Raw genomic sequence first — 22,204 nt, 5'->3', positions numbered from 1 at the left:
ACTATTCCAACTAAATCTTTAAAACAGTGCCGAGCTGGCCTGACACTTGGTTTGCGTATGTGATTAACACATAAGTGAAATCACTAAGAGCAGCAGACATTTTGTTTTGCTCCTTACATTGACTTTACTCTTTTTCCATAGCTGGTGTAAATATTAAGGACATTTTTCCTAATTAAATAACAGGATGATCAGGGTATAAAACAGAATAATTTTCTAGCCAGGACACATGTGGGAATTGAAATAATACTTTAGCTACTGATCCATTTTGAGTGCTTAATTTCAGAGTCAAAACAAAATGAGAAGAATTTCTGCTTTGAAAGCTATAATGAAAGAAAGACAAAAGACAAAAGAAGGAAAAGTTACATTGAAAAAGAAATACTGTGAGTTTCGTTTATGAAAATGAAATACCCTTTACCATTGTTAAGTAATAGAAGTTTAATTTTGATAATCTGGTAGAGTCAGGGATAAAAGACCATTGGAATCTAGAAACTTTAGGTATATCACCTGGCAAATCCTTTGTTCCTTCATCCAATTTTGGCTGGAGAGGATTTTTGAGCCACCAACTCACAAATATTAGGATTCTGTGGCACCCCACCTCCCGCCTACCCCTTAGACGACTGAGGGCTTGAGGGTGGAATGAGCTACAAATCTTCAGCAATGTTATTTCTGAGTTCACACCTTTGAACTTTCAGATAGGCCTGGAGTGGCTTTTAGCTATCTCTCCACTTTGTATGTTTGTATGTCTTTTTTTCCCCTGCCTCTTTGCCATGCTTCTCATATCTTATCATTCCTGTTTTTCAGATGAGTGGGGAAGTGGTTCCTTGGAGTTGAAGGGAATGGCAAAGGCTGAGACTTCTCACCCAGACCTCAAGCCTTGATTCAAGTGGGATGAGATTTGCTATTGTTTGGAGTTCTAAATACCAGATTATCAATAATCTCTGTTTGTAAATACAAAGAAAATGATTGTGTTTTCTTTTTTTTCCATTTTGCCAGTTACATGTGACAAATATTCATTGTGTACTTACTGTAGACAGTCATGGGGATTTCCTTGAAGGAGCTACCACGAACAAACTGAAAATAAATACTTATATTTAGTAACATGAAATGTGGTAGTTGTATTAACATAACCACGGCACCAATTTAATTTTTACTAAAGTGAAAGTAGTGAAGCTATCATTACATTTAATAGAAATGAAGTCTTCATGTACGTCTTCTTGCAATTTCCCGCTTTTGGGCCAGATGGCATAAAAATTATTGAATTTGTTACTCAGAATCCTAAAAATTATAGAATAGTTAATCCATAGTTGCATAGGTTTATTAAATAATATTTCATGTGTTTTCTGATACTTTGACCCTATAAGGATGAAGGAGTAAAATATTCCTTTGCCTTTAACCACTCTGATTAGTGATACTTTTTAATAAGTAAGTACTTTATTTTTCCCTTATTAGAAGAAATGTTTGATGATAGAAAGATTATGGCTTTTTTTTAAGATACATGTCTTCCTAACTGGACTGTAAATTTTTTGAATGAAGGGTGTATCTGATTCAACTTAACATTTGCCATAAATATGCACTGCTTGGCCCTCTAGCTTTTAATAGATATGTGTTAAAGAAATTATGTTATTTATTTATACAGGTGGGCCAATGGTACATAATCAACAAAGAACAATCCAAACTTAGTGAACATCTCCTTGTTATCGTATACATTTCTAGCCTCTTATGTTAAACCTGCAATATCCATTCAACACATTAGAAAGAAATCCAATAATATTCTGTACCTTAATTTGGATGTATTTGATCAGTTTATTTAGTATTTCCAGCAGCTGATCATTTCCAACAGGTGTGTCTATGAAGAGGAATATTAAATGAATATTGGTAAGAAATGGTGAAATAGACTTCAGTTGAAAAGATTTAGTCCATTAATGAGTTCAATAATTACTGACCTGCTGGATAGAGGAGTTTATCTACAACATGAATGACACCATTTGTTGTCATGATGTCAGATTCCTTTGATTTCAATTCATTCACCAGAAGGGTATCATTTACCTATCAAAACAAGGGATAATGGCAATGAGAAATTTAATGAAAAATGAACATTAAGTTAGTTGAATGATAAATGAGTGCTATCATAAATTCATTCTAGAGAACTTACTCCCTTCAGATAGATTTTGCTTCCTTGTGTGGTCTTTAGAATGTTAGTAACCCCAGGTTCAAATCCCTTTCCAATGAAAACTCCTGGTGTCAAGTGATAAAGGATGATGTTTTGAAGAGCATTTTTGTCGCCTAGGAGGAAAAACATATATTTATTTAATAATATGTCATATCTTTTTGAAATTTTGACACTAGGAAGACTAAGAAGAAAAATATTTCTTTGTCTTTAACTATTTTCTCCACATGTAATTTCTCATAATGTCATTGTTCTCCCAAATTGGTATCAATGCTATGTCAAAACATATAGTCACTTCAATCAGTTCAATCAAAATATTATCCAACTTACCGGGAGAAAAGCATCAAATTATTTTTGAAATTGTGACTGTTTCCTTTTTGTCATCTAATTATGTGGCCTTTAATAGAAATAACATAGGTAAATATCTGGCCCAACAATATGCCAGTAAACAGTTAATTAAGAACATTAATGAGTGACCACTTACATATCCCAAATGGAATTAAAGGAAACCAAGGCTAGCCACGAATATGAAAGAGGGGACATTTTTGAGGTTGACATCTGGGCAGGAATGTTTGAGGAAGAAGCAAAATCCTGAAATCTAGGGCCAAATATCTGGTGTTCACGTCTACTCACGAATCAGAATTTCCTTTTCTTCATTAGTCATTCCCTTAAAGGCGTCATTGGTTGGCACAAATAAGGTCCAATCTCCAGGTTGTGTCAGGAGCTCTTTCAAGTCTGCAGCTTCGAGTAGGCTGAGGAAGATGCTAAGCAGGAAGGACACATGTTTATTTTGTTAGATTTAGCTCCAGGTATGCTCACCCACAACATATGGAATAGACCAGAAGCCATGTATTGCGGAAAGCATGAGAAAATTGCTCATACATTTTCATTTGTTTCAAGTGCAATTTACCTGTTAAGAAAGTTTTATCATGGAGAAATTATTTAAATATACATATGATTTTTAGATTTCCTAAATTCTGTTTTCATCCTATAAAAAACTTGATGAGGTCACACTTTATAACAAAATAGAAGCATTTTTTTCATCTAATATTTCACAAAATAGTATTTGCTAGTATACACTATCATTTCTTAGAAACTTAATTATAAGAAAATTTGCAAGGAGTAGTTCAGTCTATGAAATTTTTTTTCACTCACCAAATCATATTATGTTGCACCAGGAAGTGAAATAAATGGCATTAAGAATAGATTTCAATTTTGAAAATGTCTGCATGGACTTGCTCCAAATTCTATTCTCAGCGATACTGAATACTGAATGCCTTTTGGAAACTAACTGTGAAACAAAAATACACCAATTGCTCTCATTCTTCTGTGGAAGTGAAACCAATAAGCTTACCTAAAGCGTTTATCTTGTTTTAATTTTTCATGGAGGGATTTCTCTGCTGGTTTGATGATCTCTCGGAATATGTGAATGGCACCGTTTCTTCCTTGCTTGCTTCCTCTCACCATGCATGAATTTTCAATACAGACAGCCTAGCAAAGAAAAGGAAGATTCAGCTGTTCTCACTTGAAACTTTCTATGTGGAGTAGCTACATAATTCAATTTCTGGATGGGCTCTCCCAAGAAGTCACCTGACCTCAAAAGCCAGAGGAAACGGTTTCTGTCCTCTGTTTTTAAGGTCTTGTACTCTAACCTCACTCTTCTATATAACCTGGTTTTCTTCTACTAGCCAAGCCTCCCTATGTATCAGGCAGGCAGTTTTGTCAGTCAATAACAAAAATTCCGTATAATTCCGCGTCTGCATTTTCCATTATTCCTCTCTAGGTTCTAACCATTCTTCCAGACCCTCTTTGGGAAACTTTAACCCTTTAACTCTTTAGGACCTTCTTTAACCACAAAGTTTCCTGACTTCGGTGTCTCTTGTGATCTTCACAAATATTTACTATGTTTTCTTTACCATAAAACCCTATCAGTTATAAGTCAAACTATTGAACAAATATAATATTTATGTATATAATTTAGAGGGCAGCCCATTTTCTGCCTCATTTAAAATGTGTGTTTGGACGTGGGGAACTACAGTGATCAGCTGCTGTGAGTCATATTCGGTTCTAATGCTTGACTTCCTATGAAATCTTTTAGCTGTAGCTGAAAGTGTTGCCTGGAAGGAAACTGAACAGCACCGCTGGTCCCACTGTAATTTTGATAAGCAATATTTTCTAGAAATTTCCCTTGGATAAAGTACATTAGAATCATTTTATAGAGTCCAGAAATCTTTAAGTGTCTATAAAATTTTATCCTGAAAGTCATTAAAAGATATTCAGTTGCTGAATGGTGATCTTATAGTAAAAGATCATCCTAAATATTTGATCCAATGTAAAAATTACCTTGTAAACTGTAAAGTACTCTGTAAGTCAAAAGCTTATTTTAAAGGAGTTTTAGTGACTTCTGGAATTGAAATAATTAATGCTTTAGAACATAAAGTTATTTATAATGAAACAAAGGCAAATTATCTGAATTATTAATAGATAGCACTTTTTGTGTACTTTCCTCAAAGACTTTTCACACAAGTTACTCAGTTCCCTGATCTTCCTATGAATATTTACTACTGAAAACCCGTTAATAAAATTCTAAGAAATGTTTGTTGTAACAGCATTCTTTGACAAGTGCGTGGCCAACGTGGGTATTTTATCTTATTCTGATTCACTTACTGTACGATACACGAAGACTCTGAGCTGTTTGCCTCCAATGGTCTCGAGCTTTTGTCCATTGTAAAGCTCATTAAGGCCAACTTTTACTTTCAATATGTGATTCTGCAGAATTAATTTAAGAAGGCGCTGATCCATGCTCAGAGTGTCATCTATAAATAAATTCATCAAGAAAGAGTATTATTTTATTCAGAAAGCATTAAAGTTTCTCCTGGTAAGAGAAAATCACGAAAATGGATAATGTCTAATACTATTGATATTATGCATTCTCAACTTATGTAATATACATCAACTAAGTGCTCAAGGCTAGGAATTCTGTGCACCAATTTGAACTCTACGAGCTCTTCCATCAGATAGCTATAACATGATTCCAAGCAGTCCAAACAATAGGTTTCATCTCTATGAGGGCTACATAGTGTTATGCGGTCATTGGCAAAAGTTAAACTCTAGTGCTTGCAAGGATTTTTTTTCTGAGAATTTGATGTCCATTGGTCACATGGAAGACTACTGACAAATCATTTGTAAATATATTTTTGTTACTGGAGAGAAAATGAGGGCACATAACACCTTAAATGTGGGATGATGTCAACATATGTGTACATAATTATTACAAAGAGGGGAAAACAACATTTCTAGGAATTTGAATTTTTTATTAATAATTTTCTATATCACAGTTTGGATTTGGAAAAACACAAAAAAGTGATCCTTACTTATGTTTTTAATTACTAAATTTTGCCTAAAAATTTAAATATGTCTTCCTGAAATCAGTTTTCTGGAAAAAGTGTCAGGTTGAATTAATCTGAACACTGTCCTTGGCTAGCAGCTACTAGGTAAAACACTGAAAATAACAGCTCCCATCATGATACAGAAGTGTACAACAGTCTCTTGTTTTTTATTTATTTATAATTTGACACCTTACTTTCAAATTCTGAGATGCAAAATATACCTATTTATACCTAAATATTATTATATTGGTATTTAATAAACAAATTGCATTTATTTTTCTTAAGAACTACTAATATATCCATATGTGTGCTGGAAACATGATTAGAGTTTCAGAATAACTGAAGACTCCTTATCACAAACTTTCACTCCCTGTAGGCTATTATCTATTATAATGAAATGTTTTGAAAGGAAAGACATTTTAATGGAGACTACATAGTGCTAAGATATGTGTAACCAATGAAGAACTAATCAACGTCTCATAAAATATCCATTATTTCTTACTTCAAACAATCATGGTGAAGAAAAAAGGTGTGTGGAAGAGGGGAGAGCAGGAATGACAGCATCCAGTACATACCAGAAAATGCATTATTCACAGGTGCCAGCAAAGTATATTCTCCATCAGGCCTCAGAGCAGATGCCAAGCCTAATTGGGCCACAAGGTCTGTGAAAGTGGTTTGCTGATTTCCAGCCAGCTCAATAACTTGTTTGGCTGTAAAATAAACCATCACCATCCGAACAATGTCATCATTGTTATTATCATCATCATGAAATTAGTAAATCAATTCCTGGCTGTTGCCTATAAGCTATTGGCTGCACTGGCAATGTGCCCTTCCCTAGCTAAGAGTTCCACCTTTCCTTTTTTGGGGTTGATAACCACAAAGAATTTCAGAAGGAAAATAACTTTCTGTCTTCTTTCTTTCTGTTTTCTTTAATTCTCAATTGCTCCCCTTGTTTGTCTCTATTCTTGGAAGTGCCATAGCTCTTTCATGCATCCAAATCTGACCATGTGGTTATAGCTTTCCTCCCATTTTCAAGAAAAACTCTGGCACTGTGAGAACTTTTATAAGTATTAAGTGTTAGAAATCCTGGAAAGCCAAATTTCCATGCACGGAATGCCCATGCCTACACAGACCACTTCTTTAGTACTCAACTCACTATTTATTTTGTGTTTATGCTTCACATGTCATTCTTTATATGACACATTTATTTTCTATGGACTTACTCTTGAGGCATCATAATTGGTAACAATAGTAAACAGAAGAATACGAAACTGTTGCTCACCAGAATCAGGAATTAGGACTTGATCAATCAAATGGATAACACCATTATTTGTCACAATATCTTTTTTGTTCACCATTTTGATTCCATTTACTGTTATGCTGTCACCATCACAACCTATCTCAATTGTGTTTCCTTCCAGAGTCTCAAAGACTGCTCCTCCCATGATAGCCTCAGAACACTGGAGAGTATTTAAAATGTGGTACTTCATGAGAGCTAGAGGATAAAAAAAAAGAGCAAACTTGGATCAAGGGAAATAAATAACATTTGACTCTCAAAAGACATGTTTTACTGTAGAACTAAGTACTCCTGAGAAATACAATACATATATAAGGCTTAAGGATCAACTGAGGGATTTTAAATTCTGTTTATGTTCTAGGAACATTTTTTCCCATCAACTATACACTAGAAGTAGCTCAGCTCGGTAGGAAGTAAGAAGCAGAGAAGATCAGCTTCATGAAATGATTTGTGTAGTTCCAGAAAATAGTTTAAATCATATTGCCACTGTCATAAGAAAGAAATTTCTGATGTGAAAGCAAAAAGAATGGCTCCTCTCAGAAGACCTGTAGTGTTTGTTAGTGATACCTATTCCAAAACACTGCAGCTGTATCTTGCACTTCTGCTCCTAACAGAATAACTGTACATAATTCGTAAAGAGGTTAATAGAGGCTGAGAGTAAGACAAACATCTAGAAAGTAGCCAAAATAAAGCTAATTTCTTGAAGGACATCTGAAAGGATCTATGCCTTAACCATATTACATCTATATCCTCATCTTCAAAATCTCTCATCTTAAATGTTTAAAATGTATCTTGGGATAGACTGAGTGAGTACACTGTGCTAGTCACAATGTAAAATCTATTTGAAAAAAGAAAGGGACACTGGAAAGAAGCCAAAATCTATGTATATCAATAAATAATGGCCCAACAGAACCATGCAATTTTCTCAACTCAATTATAACTTTCATCATAAATTTAGAGTTAAACATTGCATAATATGTATACGAATTAAAATTTGATGACCTAATACTTCTTTTCAACAGTTTCTAATCCTTTTTAATGTCTGCTGCTTGTTTACTTGAAAACAATACACAAGAATGTGATCATTAGGATATTCTTATTATTTAATTATTTTAATTAATTATTTGATTACTCTGCCTACTCTTTCAAGGACTTTGCTTTTTAAGATTTTTATTGTCCACCTCAGAACAAGAGTTTTTCTTTGCCTTTGCTTATCAAAGCTGGTAATATTGGCACGGCTTAATTTCTTTTTCATTTCCTTTTCTTCTTGGAATTCTGGGAGGCTTCTCAAAAAGGAAGACATTTTGGTACCTTCTGAAGCCACTTTGTCTCCCATGATCCTTTCTAAGACACCTCGTGGAAGTTTCTCAAAAGCCTCATTGGTGGGAGCAAAGAGTGTGAAGTGACCATCTCTTCCTAGGGCCTCCAAAATATCAGATGTGATGGCAGCTGCCTGAAACACAAATGTGCTTTTTAGAGGCTTGCACATTGCAAATCTAAAGGATAATTACAACACACTTAGCTTAGGCTGACATGAGGGAGTTCCTTCTATAGAAAACTATGGAAGTTTGCTCCCTTATTAGATCTTTAAAACAGTACTTTTTGGCGCAACCAGCTATGTCTTTTCCAACTCTCCTCAAATCGTCTTTGTAAGAATGGGAATTCTGCCAACATTTGTGTGACTGTAGCAATACCCAGCACTACATTTAATAACTTAGATGGGCATGTTATAAAAGCACTAAATACACTACAGTCACATAACTAAACGTCTTTAGCTCTCACGTCCACATAAATAATATTATCTCGTATGAGGAGATAATTTCTTCCATGTAAAATGAAAATCTTTTCATTTCAAGAAATACGTTTGTTACATTTCTTCCAGATTGGTTTAATAACATTCTTATTGTTCTCAGATTCTGACAGGGAAACTGGGGGAATTTCAATGATCCAAGACAAATTGCTGTTACTTCTTGTACTTGCCCTGAATGATGAGAGGTCATCTTCTGCTTCAATGAAGTCTTGAATAGAGGTACCAATTTGTGTAAGGACACGGTCAATGACATGCACAACGCCATTTGTTGCAATCTGGTTCCCATGGATGATTCGAGCACAGTTAACAGTGACAACCTATAATTATTTGGGAAAATCAAAGTACAGAAATTAGAGCTATTCACTAACCACTGAGAGAGTAAGCCCACTCCCTATTTTTCATTTAGACTAGTGAATGTGACATGAAGGAACTGGCATTCTGAAGATAAATGCTGAGGATGAAGATTTACATATTTCTCTGTCTAAAAAAGAAACTAAGAGAAAACAGAACAAGTTAAGAACCCAAGTCCAGTTCCACTTAACACATCTAGAAACATGAGGCAAAAGCATTTTTTCATTTGTATTATTGCTTTGATTCTGTTCTTTCTTTCATAGAGACAGTCATAAATTATATAAAGAGGAATAGCGAATTACATAAAGAAGTCTAATTAGTCATAAAGTAAGTTCTGGGAAAGAGAAACAAACTGTTATTGCATAAATATGATCAATTCTAGTCCACTGACTTCCTAAAAATTCCTTCATCACTGACCCTTTTTGTCCCTGGAATTTGACTGTTGACCTTGTTGGAAGTTTCCCACAAAGACTCTTATCTAAACCCACAAGAATCTAAATCAGTGTAGTAGCCAGAGGGTGAATAAAGGAATACTCATTCTCTGATTACTCTTTAATAAATTCTTGTTTATTATTTTTTTCCAACACATCAACTACTAAAATTTCCTTTCTTAGAATATCTAAGTCTACTATCAATGAACTATCAATTTCATTTATTCTCACAGATGTTGTAGAAATCAGTCACTGGATTAGAAATTTCCAAGCCCTGGCTGTGGGGGAAAATCATGAGATGGTACTTATATTCACTAACATCTTATCGTTTGTTGACATTATATAAAAGGTATAGAAACAAATTAAGGGCAATATTACTCAGAAATGTAATTTTTATTATTGAAACTTACCCCATTAGTATAATGGTTAATGAAAAGCCCCAAATTGTTATACATTGAAGGAACAATCATGCCATTTTTCAAGTCCTTGGTCAGCATTCTCTTATTAACCATGTGGCTATGTAAAGCATTCAATAATTCAACATTTACATTGCTTTCCAAACCTCTACGGATATCCTAGGAAAAATTGAAATGATAGAAGTTTATTTAAGTGTGATTTATTATTAAGATTCTTATAATCCCTCCATTTCTACTCTCTTGTTACTTTCTCATTGCGTTATCTATATGGTCAATCAAATTGACACAAATTTAAAATTATATTATTTCAATTGATTAAGAAATTCTGTAAGTTCAGGTACCCAGTTAAGTGTCTTGAATCTGATAGAGTACTTGGGCATTTTTAAAGACAAAATATTTTTTTTAAATGAATATATTGGTGAAGAGACAATCTATGTAATGTAAAGGCTTAGGGGGGATATGCAATTATCAGACATTTAAAATATTTTGAGTAGTAAATAAAACAAAAATGGCATTATATTTATGTACAACATTTGAGTTTTAACAAATATTTTATGTTTATTCCAAAGCAAATTCAAGAAATCAGTCATCCTATACCTTTTTATTTATCTAATATCATAAGTAATGGGCTTTAGGAAGCTTAATCTGGTGATAATGCGTAGCACAAATGAGAGTATTAAGAAGATGAGACATGAGGTGTGGGTGACTACCAGTGGTTTGTAAGAATTGGAGAGACGGGAGGTAAGGATTACTTACAATTTTCATGTCTAACCACTGGGGCTGGTACTGCCAGAGAGAAAAGGCAACAGGAAAGCAGTTGTTTATGAGAAGAAAGAAAATGGCATATGTTTTAGATAACTTTTTGTTTAAGGATGCAGATGGTGCATCCAAGGAGAAATATTAAGATGGATATTAGAAACATTCTCCTGGGGTTCGAAGGAAAACAAGTACAAGACACACAGATTTCATGGTTAAAGGCACTAAAGTGGTAGCTGAAGGCATCAGAAGTGCATATAAAGAACAGAGTCTGGTTCTTGGAAGAGACCTTAAGAAGACCCATTTTAAGGTAAGGAAGGGGAGGAGTCAGAAAAAGGAATCAGAAAAGGTCATTAGAAATGTGGTCAAAGACAACCAGAAGAGAGTTCTATAAAGCAAGCAATAAAGCATACAGTTAATGTAGCAAGACGATATCTAGAGAATCTGCCTAAGTTTTACTAAATATTGTTTTACTCCAGTAGTAATTAACAATTTATCTTCATATCAAGTAGAAAGTAGGAATATATTTCTATACCAGTTTTACAGATTTGGAAATTGAGTCATAATTTAGTGTGCTGTAAATTAGATCACACACAAAAGCTCGGAAAATCAAATGCACTGCTTACAACACTTTATTTAAATATCCACATCCATGTTTATAAATCTGTCAATGTCTGAACAGCCGTATATAATTAAAATAATAATTATATCTATATAGTATAGCTTGTAATAAATTTTTAAATTCCACTAGGCTTCTTCACTTACCTTTCTATTAGATATGTCATCTAAAATTAAATACATTTCTTCACAGTCAAAAAAGAAAGAAGAAAGGAGTAAAATAGAATAATGATAAGTGCCTGTAACACTCTTGGTTTGCCTGTCTTTTCTTAGTCTATAAACATGCTTCAGAGTTAGTCCATTCATGGATGAATTAAAATGCTTTACTCCTTACCCTCCATAACTCATCCTTTTATGTATCCTCATATATGTACAATAGAAAGGTATGAAATTTCTTTTAATTTACAAGTTAATAAATCAATTAAAATGAAATAACAGTAACAACAAAAATAATTATATTAATAAAAACAATGAATTACAGGATCCAGGTTGTCCCAAGCCTCATTACTCGGTGCGAAGTAAGTGAAGGACCCTTTTCCTTCGATCTCTTCTCTCAATTTTGAGACATCAGAATAGCCCTGCGTCGTGGTGGCCCCCACAATGCCCAGAGTACCATAAACATGGTCAATAGGCAAAACTGAAATAATGAAGAAATGAATAAGCACTTAGGATAATATTCCAAGAGGATTATTTCACAATCATGTAAACTTTACACTAAGTTCCCAATATATTTAACTGATAATTTTAGCAATAAAATTTTATGAATCGTCAGTTTTATATGGAAGTTACCTTTCGAGTGCTAAATAATAAAATACTACTGAAAACTACTATTTCATATATCCTTTGTGTTGAATTTTAAATTATCATCCTGGTTTACTGGTTTAACATTTAATCTATTTAGGTGTCAATCCTACTATGTCAATAATAGTTCAATTATACTTATCAGTAAATATCTCTGATTATTTCACTAAAAAATAAAAGATTCTCTTCATTTCTTACTGAGAATGGCGAAAGTAATATTCTTTTTCATGTTGGCTTAACGTTCCTAACTAATATAATACTAATATAATATAATATATATAGGAATATGATTTTTATAGTTTTGGGTCCCTAAAAGAAATACGTAGATCTGCTTCTTTTCATCATAACTTTAGGAAGGAAACAGATTAAAGCGTCTAATACTTCCAGAATATCTCTCCTGAACTTCAGAAGAAAGATTACTGTGTGAATATCAACCTGAAGGTTATTGCAGACACCTTATTTTTTTCTGACCCTATCTGATTTGAAAATGAGTACGATTGGATAATATCATAGGAGAAATGGTTATTATATTTGTAAATATACTGAGCCTAGGTGACACAATTAATCAATTAAATTATAGAATTAGGATTTTGAAAGACCCAAAAAGGCAGGGAAAATGACTTAAAATTAATAGCTTAAATGTAACAGAGTTCCATGTAAGTCCTTTGCCTAAGCTGAAAAATTACATCCTAGAGAAAGACCTGACTTGATAGTAATTATGTAAAAAAGATCTATAATTAATTTTAATTGATTGCAAATTCAATGTGAGCTAATGATATGACATGGTTACCCATGACATTAACCAAAGCTCAGTGGCCCAAAAAAGTGAGCTATTTGTCTTGCTGTTCTCTCACCTGCTTGGATCTACATGGATTACACACAACAGTCTGGGATCATATTTAAAAAAGATGACTGGATTAAAGACTATGGGTTGGTGTTCACGACGGTGAGGGCTCCAAAGTCTATATGCCCAGAAGAACTGCCGTTAATTAGCCCAGAGAAGAGGAGATTCTGTTGGGGAGGAGAGGGTAGCTGGAAGGAAGGTGTGATGATTGGTGTTAAATATCCGGATGGCTGTCATGTCAAAGAGGAAATAGATGAATTATTTTTTTCTCTAGTTGCCAGAGTTATAAGAAACCAGCTTTCAGTGTGAGGAACATTATAAAATCAGAGCTGTTCAGTTAGAGAAGATGATGTTTTGCCGAGCAGTCAGCTCCATGTTTCTAGACAAGTTCAAACAGAGGGATTTTGTAGAGGGGATGTTTGTTCTTGAAGGAAAGTTGAACTAATTTAAATTTATGACTCAGCTTCTGTTGTATTTTCCAGCACCCAGTGTATCAGAAGTATGTTTTAATGCCTTATCACCATAATAAATTCATAATTAGTATCAAGATATGGGGGGGTATGTCTTGGATTTATCATGGTTCTAAATGTGGTCACCTGCACACTTGCGCACACATGCACTTGGCTTCTCTACAAGCTACCTCAACTTTTTTCTGCATACAAGATAAGTTCCTCATTTAATTCAGCAATTGAAATTTTACCTGCTGGGCAACCTTTCATTCCTTCCATTCTCATATAGCCAGGGCAACATTCATATAACACAGTCCTGTACATCGGAAGAAAATTAATATTAAAATGGAAAACTACATAGAACATCTTTGACATAAACTTAGCACAACATATCACTTATCACCATGGTTTATTGAGAATCTAAAAACCATTTTTTTTCTGACCCCAGGGTACTTATATTAGTTTGATTTTTCTCTATAGCCTCAAGGCATGGTGGAAAAGTTCCAGAATATTGAGCCAGAAGAATGAAGTTTTGTTCCCCAGTTCCACTACTTAGTAGGTATGCGATCTTGAGCAAGTCATTCAACAAATTTGAGTCTAAGTTTCCCCGACTGTTTAACATGGATGTAGCAGCTACAACACTTACTCGCGGGGTAGTTGTGAATCTCAAATAAAACAATGCAAACTATAAATAGCTAGAAATGTCCATTAGTCTAAGGTTATTAGAAACTAGAAACATCAGGAGATACAGTAACCTATTCTAACTAATAAAATGCTATCCCATTGCTAACTAAAATGCTATTTTTGGCCTGAATGGCCAGTAGAGTTGTTAATTTGATCATATTAAAGACCACCATTAAAGTCTTCTATTTATTTTTATAAAATTGGAAAAGATAATTTAAATGTTTGTTTCAAGTTATTAGAATATAATATTCAAGAAAATGCTACACTGTTCAAAATTGACAAGGTGTGTTATTATCTACAGGCAATAATTAACTAAGGCAACAGACCAGAAATGGTTTGTCTTGCTTCGTTCAAGCAAACAAGGATATGTCCAAAATAACTGTGTCTAATTTACTACATTTTGAGGGACAATAGCAACCTGAAATTGCCTGTATAATTGCTTCCCTTTTCCACTTTATAAAAAATATAATCCTATCTTCATTTTATCAAATTGTATTTGAAATTTTCTGGACTTCCTTAGCATCTAGCAGAGGTGGTATTTTTAACTAAAATTTTAAATAATACTTTATTTCCTTTCAGTAGACATATGAAGATGAATTTATCAAACATTTGGAAATAGGGGAAACATCACAATCAAAGAGTAAATACAGACCATTTTGTAATTTTAATTGATGAGCTCCATGACATACAAGCTTAGTATAATCATTTAGATATTAATTATCTTGCAATTCTGTAATCAAACATACATTAGCTAGTTTGGACATTATTGCTTTCTAGCTTTTATCTAGTTATGATAATTTTACTTAAGAAGTATGAATGAATGAAAGAATTTGGACATATTAGAAGAAATATCACCAGCAATAAGAACAAAATAACTTTTCCTTGGTATGATAAAAATTACAATAAGAGCAAATTTTCAATAAGTGGAGTTTTTAATGGTACATGATATGATCTTATATAATTAAAAAAATAAATAAGCTTTCCAGATTGAAGTCAGGTCCCTTAATTGATTATCCATGATTTGTGGTCCTGCTTGTGACCTTGGATTCCTATTTGTCTATTTTCTTAATGTAAATTTTAAAACCACAATGTAATGTTGTTTATAGATAGATGTATATAGATAATAAAATATGAAAAGATAAATGAGAAAAAAGTTCCTGTATGGACTGTTGGCTTAAGGATAGTCAATAGATAAAAAGATAGAGACAAAATTGTGAGAAATGCCAATTTCAAATTGTTCTCTAATTTTAAAATAATTTCATACACAACCTATATGGGACCTTTATGTAAATATGGCCCCTGAAATAATTTTATTTACATAGATCCTCAAAAAAAAATTTGAATATTTGGATGCCAAGGGATTGATTAAGAATTGTTTATACTTTAGCTTTAGCACATATTGTAAACAATTAAAAAGTGAGATACATAGTTTTCAGGTTAGGACTGATAATCCTTGAAGTCAAATAGCGAATAGAGGAGGAAATTGTTAATGTAATAAAAATTTCTATAACAAATGCTAATATAACCCAAAGAGGAGCCTTAACGTAGAGAATTAATGTGCCAGATGGGATAAAATTTCAAAACAGTCAATTGCAATTTCCACTGATAGTTGAACAGTATGATTCTCTGAGTTAATGTTTTAAAAACAAAAAAGTGGTTTTTTTCAGGAGAACTTTTATGCTACAAAAACTCAAAGTTCCCATGTGGTCAGTAGGACAAAACAAGAGCAAAGATAAAACCTTTACTATGCACATCTCTGAAAGTCAGACATTTATCTTCGTTTTCTGAATAGTGCCTAAAATCTCATGAAAATGTCACTGACATTCTTTAAAGGAAGTTTGCAAAACACTCTGTTACCAGGCCAATATCTATGGTGAGAAATATCTTAAACCTAGAAAACTTCATGTTTTTCATTAGACCTGCACAGTTACTTCCCCTGAATCCCCAAAGCAATTGTTCAACCAGAAGAGAAACATTTCTGTCAACAGATGCGTAAAGTCGTAAAGATATCTTTGGAAATTTTAGCAGCTGCTAGCAGATGGCAAATCTGGCATTCTTCTTGTCAATATTATTGATTTCTTTGGTTATTTGAAACTAGCAACTATCATTTACATTTATTTCAGAGCACAGATGTAAATGTGTTTGTGAAAATGAAGCTACTTGGGGGAAGTAAGCTAATATAATTAAACAAAGGAGACATTGTTCTATTTCTGGTAAAAAGCCAGACTTCCAAGCAGGGATTTTTTCTTTTAAAATGGAAAGCTAGAAAGAATCTTGGCATATGCTTTGTACGAGCCTTGGCGTCTCTAATATATTTATATCGTTAAAGTAAGATTATATCACACTTCCTGAACTTCCAGGAAGGATGTAATAAAGATTTCACCTAAGTATTTCAGAGAGTGAGTCCTTCCTTATGTGGTTGGTGTGAATTCCAAATATGCCTTATGGTAACCAAGAATAGTAAGAACAAAGGGAGGAGAATCCACAGCCGTGGTGTTCCCAACTGGGGCCTGGCCTGCGGCATGGCCAAGATCACTGCAACCACTGAATTATATGCTAATTGTGTGAATGACTCAAGTCTGGGAAATGTCTGCAAACTTGGACAAAATAGTAATAATGTCCAAGTCAAAAAGGAACATCAGTTGGAACTCTGTAAAGCCAATGAGTGGGAAGGGACAGCAATGTCCTGTGGTATTCTAGACTTGGTTACCATGGGGAGGTATGGTCCAGCTAAGGTTATGCCTTGAATACCTGATCCTTATTTGGAAATAAAGATAGTCTTTTGCATTTAAATAGGCATCTGCTCACAACCCCTTTTTCATCTACATATGTCCGTTTGTTTAAAATAGTTTAAATTTAAGGACAACTGATATTGAGAGTTGGAGTTACTTAGCAATTTTATATTCATCAATGCGCTCTACTTTCAGAAACTCTGCAAGTACCAAATCCATATATCCTAGGTAAAGAAACAAAGACACCAAGAGGTTAAATGATTCCGTATTTAGTATTTGTACCAGTATTATTGTTAGGAATAAATTTTTAGCAATCCTCCAATCCTTCCACCCTATTTAGGACAATGGAAGTTTAATGATGACGTGCTCAGCAGATTCTCCTTCAGACACTCTCGTTCTCAGGTTTCCCTCATGGAGGATGGGGTCCAAACTAATAGGAAGCAAGGAGGAGCCATTTCCTCTGTTTTCTTGAGTGAGGAGGACATCTCTCACCTTTTTGATTTAGTAACTTATTCTGTCTGTGACTCAGCTCCTTCATTTTAAAATGAAGTATTTGGACCACATGAGAAGTTTTCAAACTTTATATGCCCAGAATTGTATTTTTTATCAGTATTTATTGATAATTAACATGTCCATCAAGTAACAAAAAATGTTCTCCAATTTTAAATCAGTTAGTGAAATATATAACTAAGTTAATAGTAACTACCTCTTTGCCTATTGAAATAGTAATTACAGTGGTAGCACCTTTGTAGACCCCTGGGGATCTGACAGTTTGGAATGGGATGACTGGATTAGACGAAGAGATGAAATTTAAGTCCTTACCAACTTTAAGCCTTGATGAAAACTCTGAGATACACTGGAGTACTTTAGATAATTTCCAGTTTGAGGCAAATATTAATTTGTGCCTCAAAACCCCTGATATTTCAGATCAATTTGTTCTTTTGGCCTATTTTTTAAATAAAATGAGGAAACTGAGGCATAGTTAATTGACTTGCCTCAGATAAAAGAGGGCCAAATCAGGAGTAGAAGTGACAGTCAGTCTGCACACTGATTCTTCACCAAATCACATTGCCATGTGGTTTGCCTTGTTGGACCTCTACGACACATAGATTCAAGGATAATGAGAGTTCCACCAGTATAGGGAGAAATGCAGAAAAAATTTCTTTATTCATGCGTGTGATCCATTTTTTTTAAGAGCAAACAAAAAAAACCTCCTAATTTTGGAGAGTATTTTCAAGAAAAACAGTGCCTATGCCCAAGGAAAAGCATAGACATCATGATGGTGTCTTTGGAACTGGCACATAAAGAAAATATGAGACTTACGTTTTCTTTCCACAGATGGCACCTTGATACCAGTTTCTACATGTGCTGAAGTATTTCTTTTTGGTGCCCAGAATCTGTTGAAGGGCACAGACATTTGGGCTGGAAGATAGAGGGAAGGAAAGAAAATTAACATCCTAATGATGGCTATTTTTTCATATCTACAGGTCAGATGGTAAAAGAAAAAAAACGTTAACATATGGATTCAATTTTCAAGGAGGTGATTCTAATCTTGCACAAATCTGATTCTTGATCTGATCCTCCTGAATCACCGGAAAAACTAAAGTCTATGGGAGAGAAAGAGAGAGAAAATTATACATCCCTGAGAGTAAAACACCAGTGTTTCAAAAGTTCATCTAATAGAAATATTCAAGCAGCATTAAGTTTAACATAATTTTGTTCTCATGTGTCTTACTACTTTTAACAATAGATAACCCACTAATCCTTTTTAAGCCAAATGTGTGCTCATTTTGGATGTGGGGATCCTTTTAGGGTTCTCTGGAACAATGAAGGATGAGAGAGCAAGAGACAAGTTGTACTATGTCCAAAGAAACTATATTCTGTAATTTTCTAGGTAAGTAATCACAGAAGTAAATGGCTGTTAAAATTAAACTAAATAATATGGTTGCACAATAATATGGTTTTCTTTGAATGGAAGCAATAGATCAGAACATCCTCTGCCAGAATTTTAAGTGTTTTTTTCTCTCTTAAAGAGATAGAAGACTTATTTGCATTGTAAGGCAAGGGAGCTTTTGAACATCATGAAAATCCCTCTGAGACATACGAAGAAGAGCCAAGATTCATTTAAAAAGAAATTATAAATGATTGGTTAAGTTACTAAATTATGTCTGATAATCTTAAAAATGTTGTTATAGTTGAATTTATTCTATGAAATATAAATTGTTTTTCTCAATTTTATAGTATGTAAAATTTAAAAGCATTCTTAAACGCTTCAAAGAATTCAGAGAACTAGTTAACATTACCCATTATTTAACTTTCATACATAAATCAAATTTTTCCTAACATCCTGTGAGATATTTCAAAGCTGTTTATGTAATGAAAGCTACTAACCATAGATTCTCTAGTTTTGAAAACCTCATTCCAGATTTTTGGAAGGAAATTAAAACATAAGTAAACTGAATCATAAGGAAATGCCCTGTTAAATTTTTAAAATTAGATTAAAATTATATAATGTTTCATAAAAAGCAATTATACGTGTTATTTGACAATAATCTTAAATTTTAAAATGCATATATAAATCACAAAATACTCATTTTTTCTATTTCTTATTACTTTCTAATAAGTAGCAAAAACCCTGAGATATATATAAAGAACTTTCTGTATACTTGCACATACAACAAGCTAAGGCAAAAAAAAGTTTCATAAAACCAAACCACTAACTTACCCTTGATCCCGGCCCCTGATACGGCTATGAGCCAGGATCTTGTCATAATGGCCATTGGCGTTTGCAGGGTTAACAGCAAACAGCAAGAGGAGAGAAAATATGGGTAAGAAAGGAATCATCTTTAGTCTCTCCGTTGGAGTTAGTTCACGAAGAGAACTGGCAGTGGGCTTTGGAGAGCTCAGAGTTTATATACATGTGAGGGCTGTGGGAGGGAGCACTGTATCAACCTGGGAATCTGAACTCTCTCCAAAAAACATCAGCAACTTCCAGCTGCCAGCTAAAATCCACTTTTGTCAGTTATGTTTACTGAACACATTGAGCCTCTTTTTCTTCTCGTTATGAAGAAGATATTTATTTTTATATTATTTATATTCCTCTTTATTTTTAATAACTGAGTCATTGTATGTTCATACTTCAGTTTTATTCTTTTGTAATTGAGAGGTTTTTTTAAATGGGAAATGATTCTGTTTGGGTTGTAAGGAATATTCTGCAATCTGTCTCTTTCAGAGTGCATGTCCCTGAGCTCAATGAGATCATGATTTCGTCTTATCACATCTTGTCACATTCAGTTCACATCAGAACCGAAAGATTATTATTCTTCATGAGAAAATAAAGGTAGATGTAAGTTTGATAATTACATGGGAGTAACGGCTATTGATTAAAAACAAATGTTGAATAGAATACATTGAAAGTTTGCGCAAAATGTGGAATAATTCTAACTTGCTGATGAAACATGTAGAAGAAACCACCTTTTCCTTGCAATCTTGCTAAACTGGGGAGATAGCTCCCATTTCTCTTCTCTTTTCAAATATCAAAGAATAGATAGCGTTAATATAAATCTAGTCCCGGCAAGTTTCTCTAACTTCTGAAATGAAGCAAACAAGAGAAACATTTGTGTCTCATTGTTTTTTCATTACATGCTTCACAAGATGTTGAGCATCTCTAGGCAGCACATCTACTGATAATTGCTGGACAAAAGTTTCTCCTGTTGGAAACAACTATTACTAATCCCACTGTAATTGAATAATTAAATACATATTAAGAAACATGGACATTAACAGAATTCTTCTGATCTTATCAAGCATAACTAAAGTCTCTCAATGTTACATTATGCATGTCTTACCCAAGGGAATTCTCAGCACTCCACACATGATATGTCAAGTGTGCAGAACACTTTCGATAAAAGAAATCTGAATGTCAGAAGTCAACAATATGCTGAAATGATATCTGCAATGAATCTCCATGAATAAACAAGTTACACATTGTTCTAGAATAAAAATGTAATTCAAATATGTCTTGTTGCAAATTGTGCCTGCTATGCTGGTACATCAGTTTTGGTTCCCCACTGGCAATATAGAGAAATTTGACATTGAATCTCTAGGTTGTCCAATTGGAAGGGATGTTTGGGGAGGCTGGATTGGGCCAGAAAGGATTCCAAGTATCAGGAGAGTTATATTAAACTTGCTATAGGATTTTGTCTTGGCACAATAAAATAATTCTGCAACTTGCTGCCAGTTTATTAAGAAAGCATACAATGAAACAGTAAATTCTGAAATATGATTCAGAGGCCTCTTTTATATTTGAAAATCATGGTATTAAGTTATAGAAAATAAAAGAGCAATTTGAAAGAAAAACTGGAGAGAAGATGGCGTAAAAGACAGATGATATTTTTTTCCTTACTCCACTATAGAAAGAAGAGAATTAACCTATTGTTTGTATTTCTCTGAATGCAATTATTCTAAATTCATCTATATGTCACTGGCTTGCTTTATATAAAAAGTTTCTATTACTCTTATGTTGTGCAAATTGTGGGTGGTCAGTAATTGCTTATTGAGTGGGCTGGGAGGACTTTTATGAAAAAACGGTCTACTTAATATTAGTAAATTAACTGTTAGAACATTATTGATAACATAGTATATAAAAGTCTTCAATTCTAGGCTGGTTAGACATTATAACGCAGATTACTTATCTTCTAGGACATAACAATAGAACTTTGGAATTAGGAATAAATCAAACTCAAAATATAGAAATCTCTCCAACATCACCACTATAAATAGTCATTCATTCTCTACTTGGATGTCCACTATTAACTCAACCCTTTTCACTTCAGACAGCTGCAACTGTTTATAAGCTTTTCTGTAATGAAGCTGAAATCTGCTCAAATCCAATGGAGTGAGTTTGGACAGAAAGGAAGGAGGTGTAGAAAGGAAGAGATATAGACTTGGAAAATATGTATCAAGAGTATAAAAGAGTTCTTTAAATATAGTCAAGAATGAAAATAGATAGACTTGGTTATGAGTATAGGGGTGAAGGCAGAATAAATAATTTCCTGTTACTTGCTCTCTTATTAGTGCTTGCAATAAACTGAAATTACATTGATTATTTTCGAGAACAATTTTGACCTGGTTGTTCCTTGTGACCACAATTTTACTCATTGGAATCAATGGCTTCTGTTCATCCTGATTCCTTCAGTGGTCTAAAGGGACAAATAATTGCATGAGATGAGTAGTGAAAATGGATGTGCATTCATATTTCAAAAGAAGACGGCTTCTTTCTGACAGGAGATATAGGTTTACTTTTTGTAAAAAGTATGATATAGCTCATATAATAGGTTTACTTTTTGTAAAAAGTATGATATAGCTCATATAATAAAAAGAGGGTTTTTAAATCTTTCTTTTCAAAGTTTCAAGTAATAGAGCCTTAAATATGTCCATCCTGAGCATCATATTGGAAA

The 22,204-nt window shown here is 33.6% G+C and overlaps 1 protein-coding gene across 5 annotated transcripts in view; it reads right to left on the bottom strand.

Annotated features, from left to right (window-relative positions):
* Window positions 1–19,643, bottom strand: part of POSTN (periostin) — a 33,104-nt gene extending 13,461 nt beyond the window's left edge. For all 5 annotated transcript variants that reach the window (XM_046663655.1, XM_046663658.1, XM_046663659.1 and 2 more), the window contains exons 1-16: window positions 19,471–19,643; window positions 18,069–18,167; window positions 13,581–13,645; window positions 11,715–11,872; window positions 9,856–10,020; window positions 8,834–8,980; window positions 8,165–8,306; window positions 6,839–7,051; window positions 6,132–6,266; window positions 4,835–4,983; window positions 3,522–3,658; window positions 2,801–2,931; window positions 2,153–2,283; window positions 1,944–2,046; window positions 1,779–1,846; window positions 1,026–1,071 (exon numbers count right to left, since the gene is read on the bottom strand). In XM_046663655.1, coding sequence (XP_046519611.1) covers window positions 1,026–1,071; window positions 1,779–1,846; window positions 1,944–2,046; window positions 2,153–2,283; window positions 2,801–2,931; window positions 3,522–3,658; window positions 4,835–4,983; window positions 6,132–6,266; window positions 6,839–7,051; window positions 8,165–8,306; window positions 8,834–8,980; window positions 9,856–10,020; window positions 11,715–11,872; window positions 13,581–13,645; window positions 18,069–18,167; window positions 19,471–19,589 — 2,008 coding nt within the window. In that variant the 5' untranslated portion in view covers window positions 19,590–19,643. The remainder of the gene's footprint in view (window positions 1–1,025; window positions 1,072–1,778; window positions 1,847–1,943; window positions 2,047–2,152; window positions 2,284–2,800; window positions 2,932–3,521; window positions 3,659–4,834; window positions 4,984–6,131; window positions 6,267–6,838; window positions 7,052–8,164; window positions 8,307–8,833; window positions 8,981–9,855; window positions 10,021–11,714; window positions 11,873–13,580; window positions 13,646–18,068; window positions 18,168–19,470) is intronic.
* Between the last annotated feature and the right edge of the window lie 2,561 nt (window positions 19,644–22,204).

The sequence above is a fragment of the Equus quagga genome, chromosome 6, assembly GCF_021613505.1.
Source record: "Equus quagga isolate Etosha38 chromosome 6, UCLA_HA_Equagga_1.0, whole genome shotgun sequence".
In the NCBI taxonomy this organism is placed as follows: Eukaryota; Metazoa; Chordata; class Mammalia; order Perissodactyla; family Equidae; genus Equus; species Equus quagga.
Note: the sequence above shows the minus strand (reverse complement) of the source record. Positions and strands in the feature narration are given on the sequence as shown.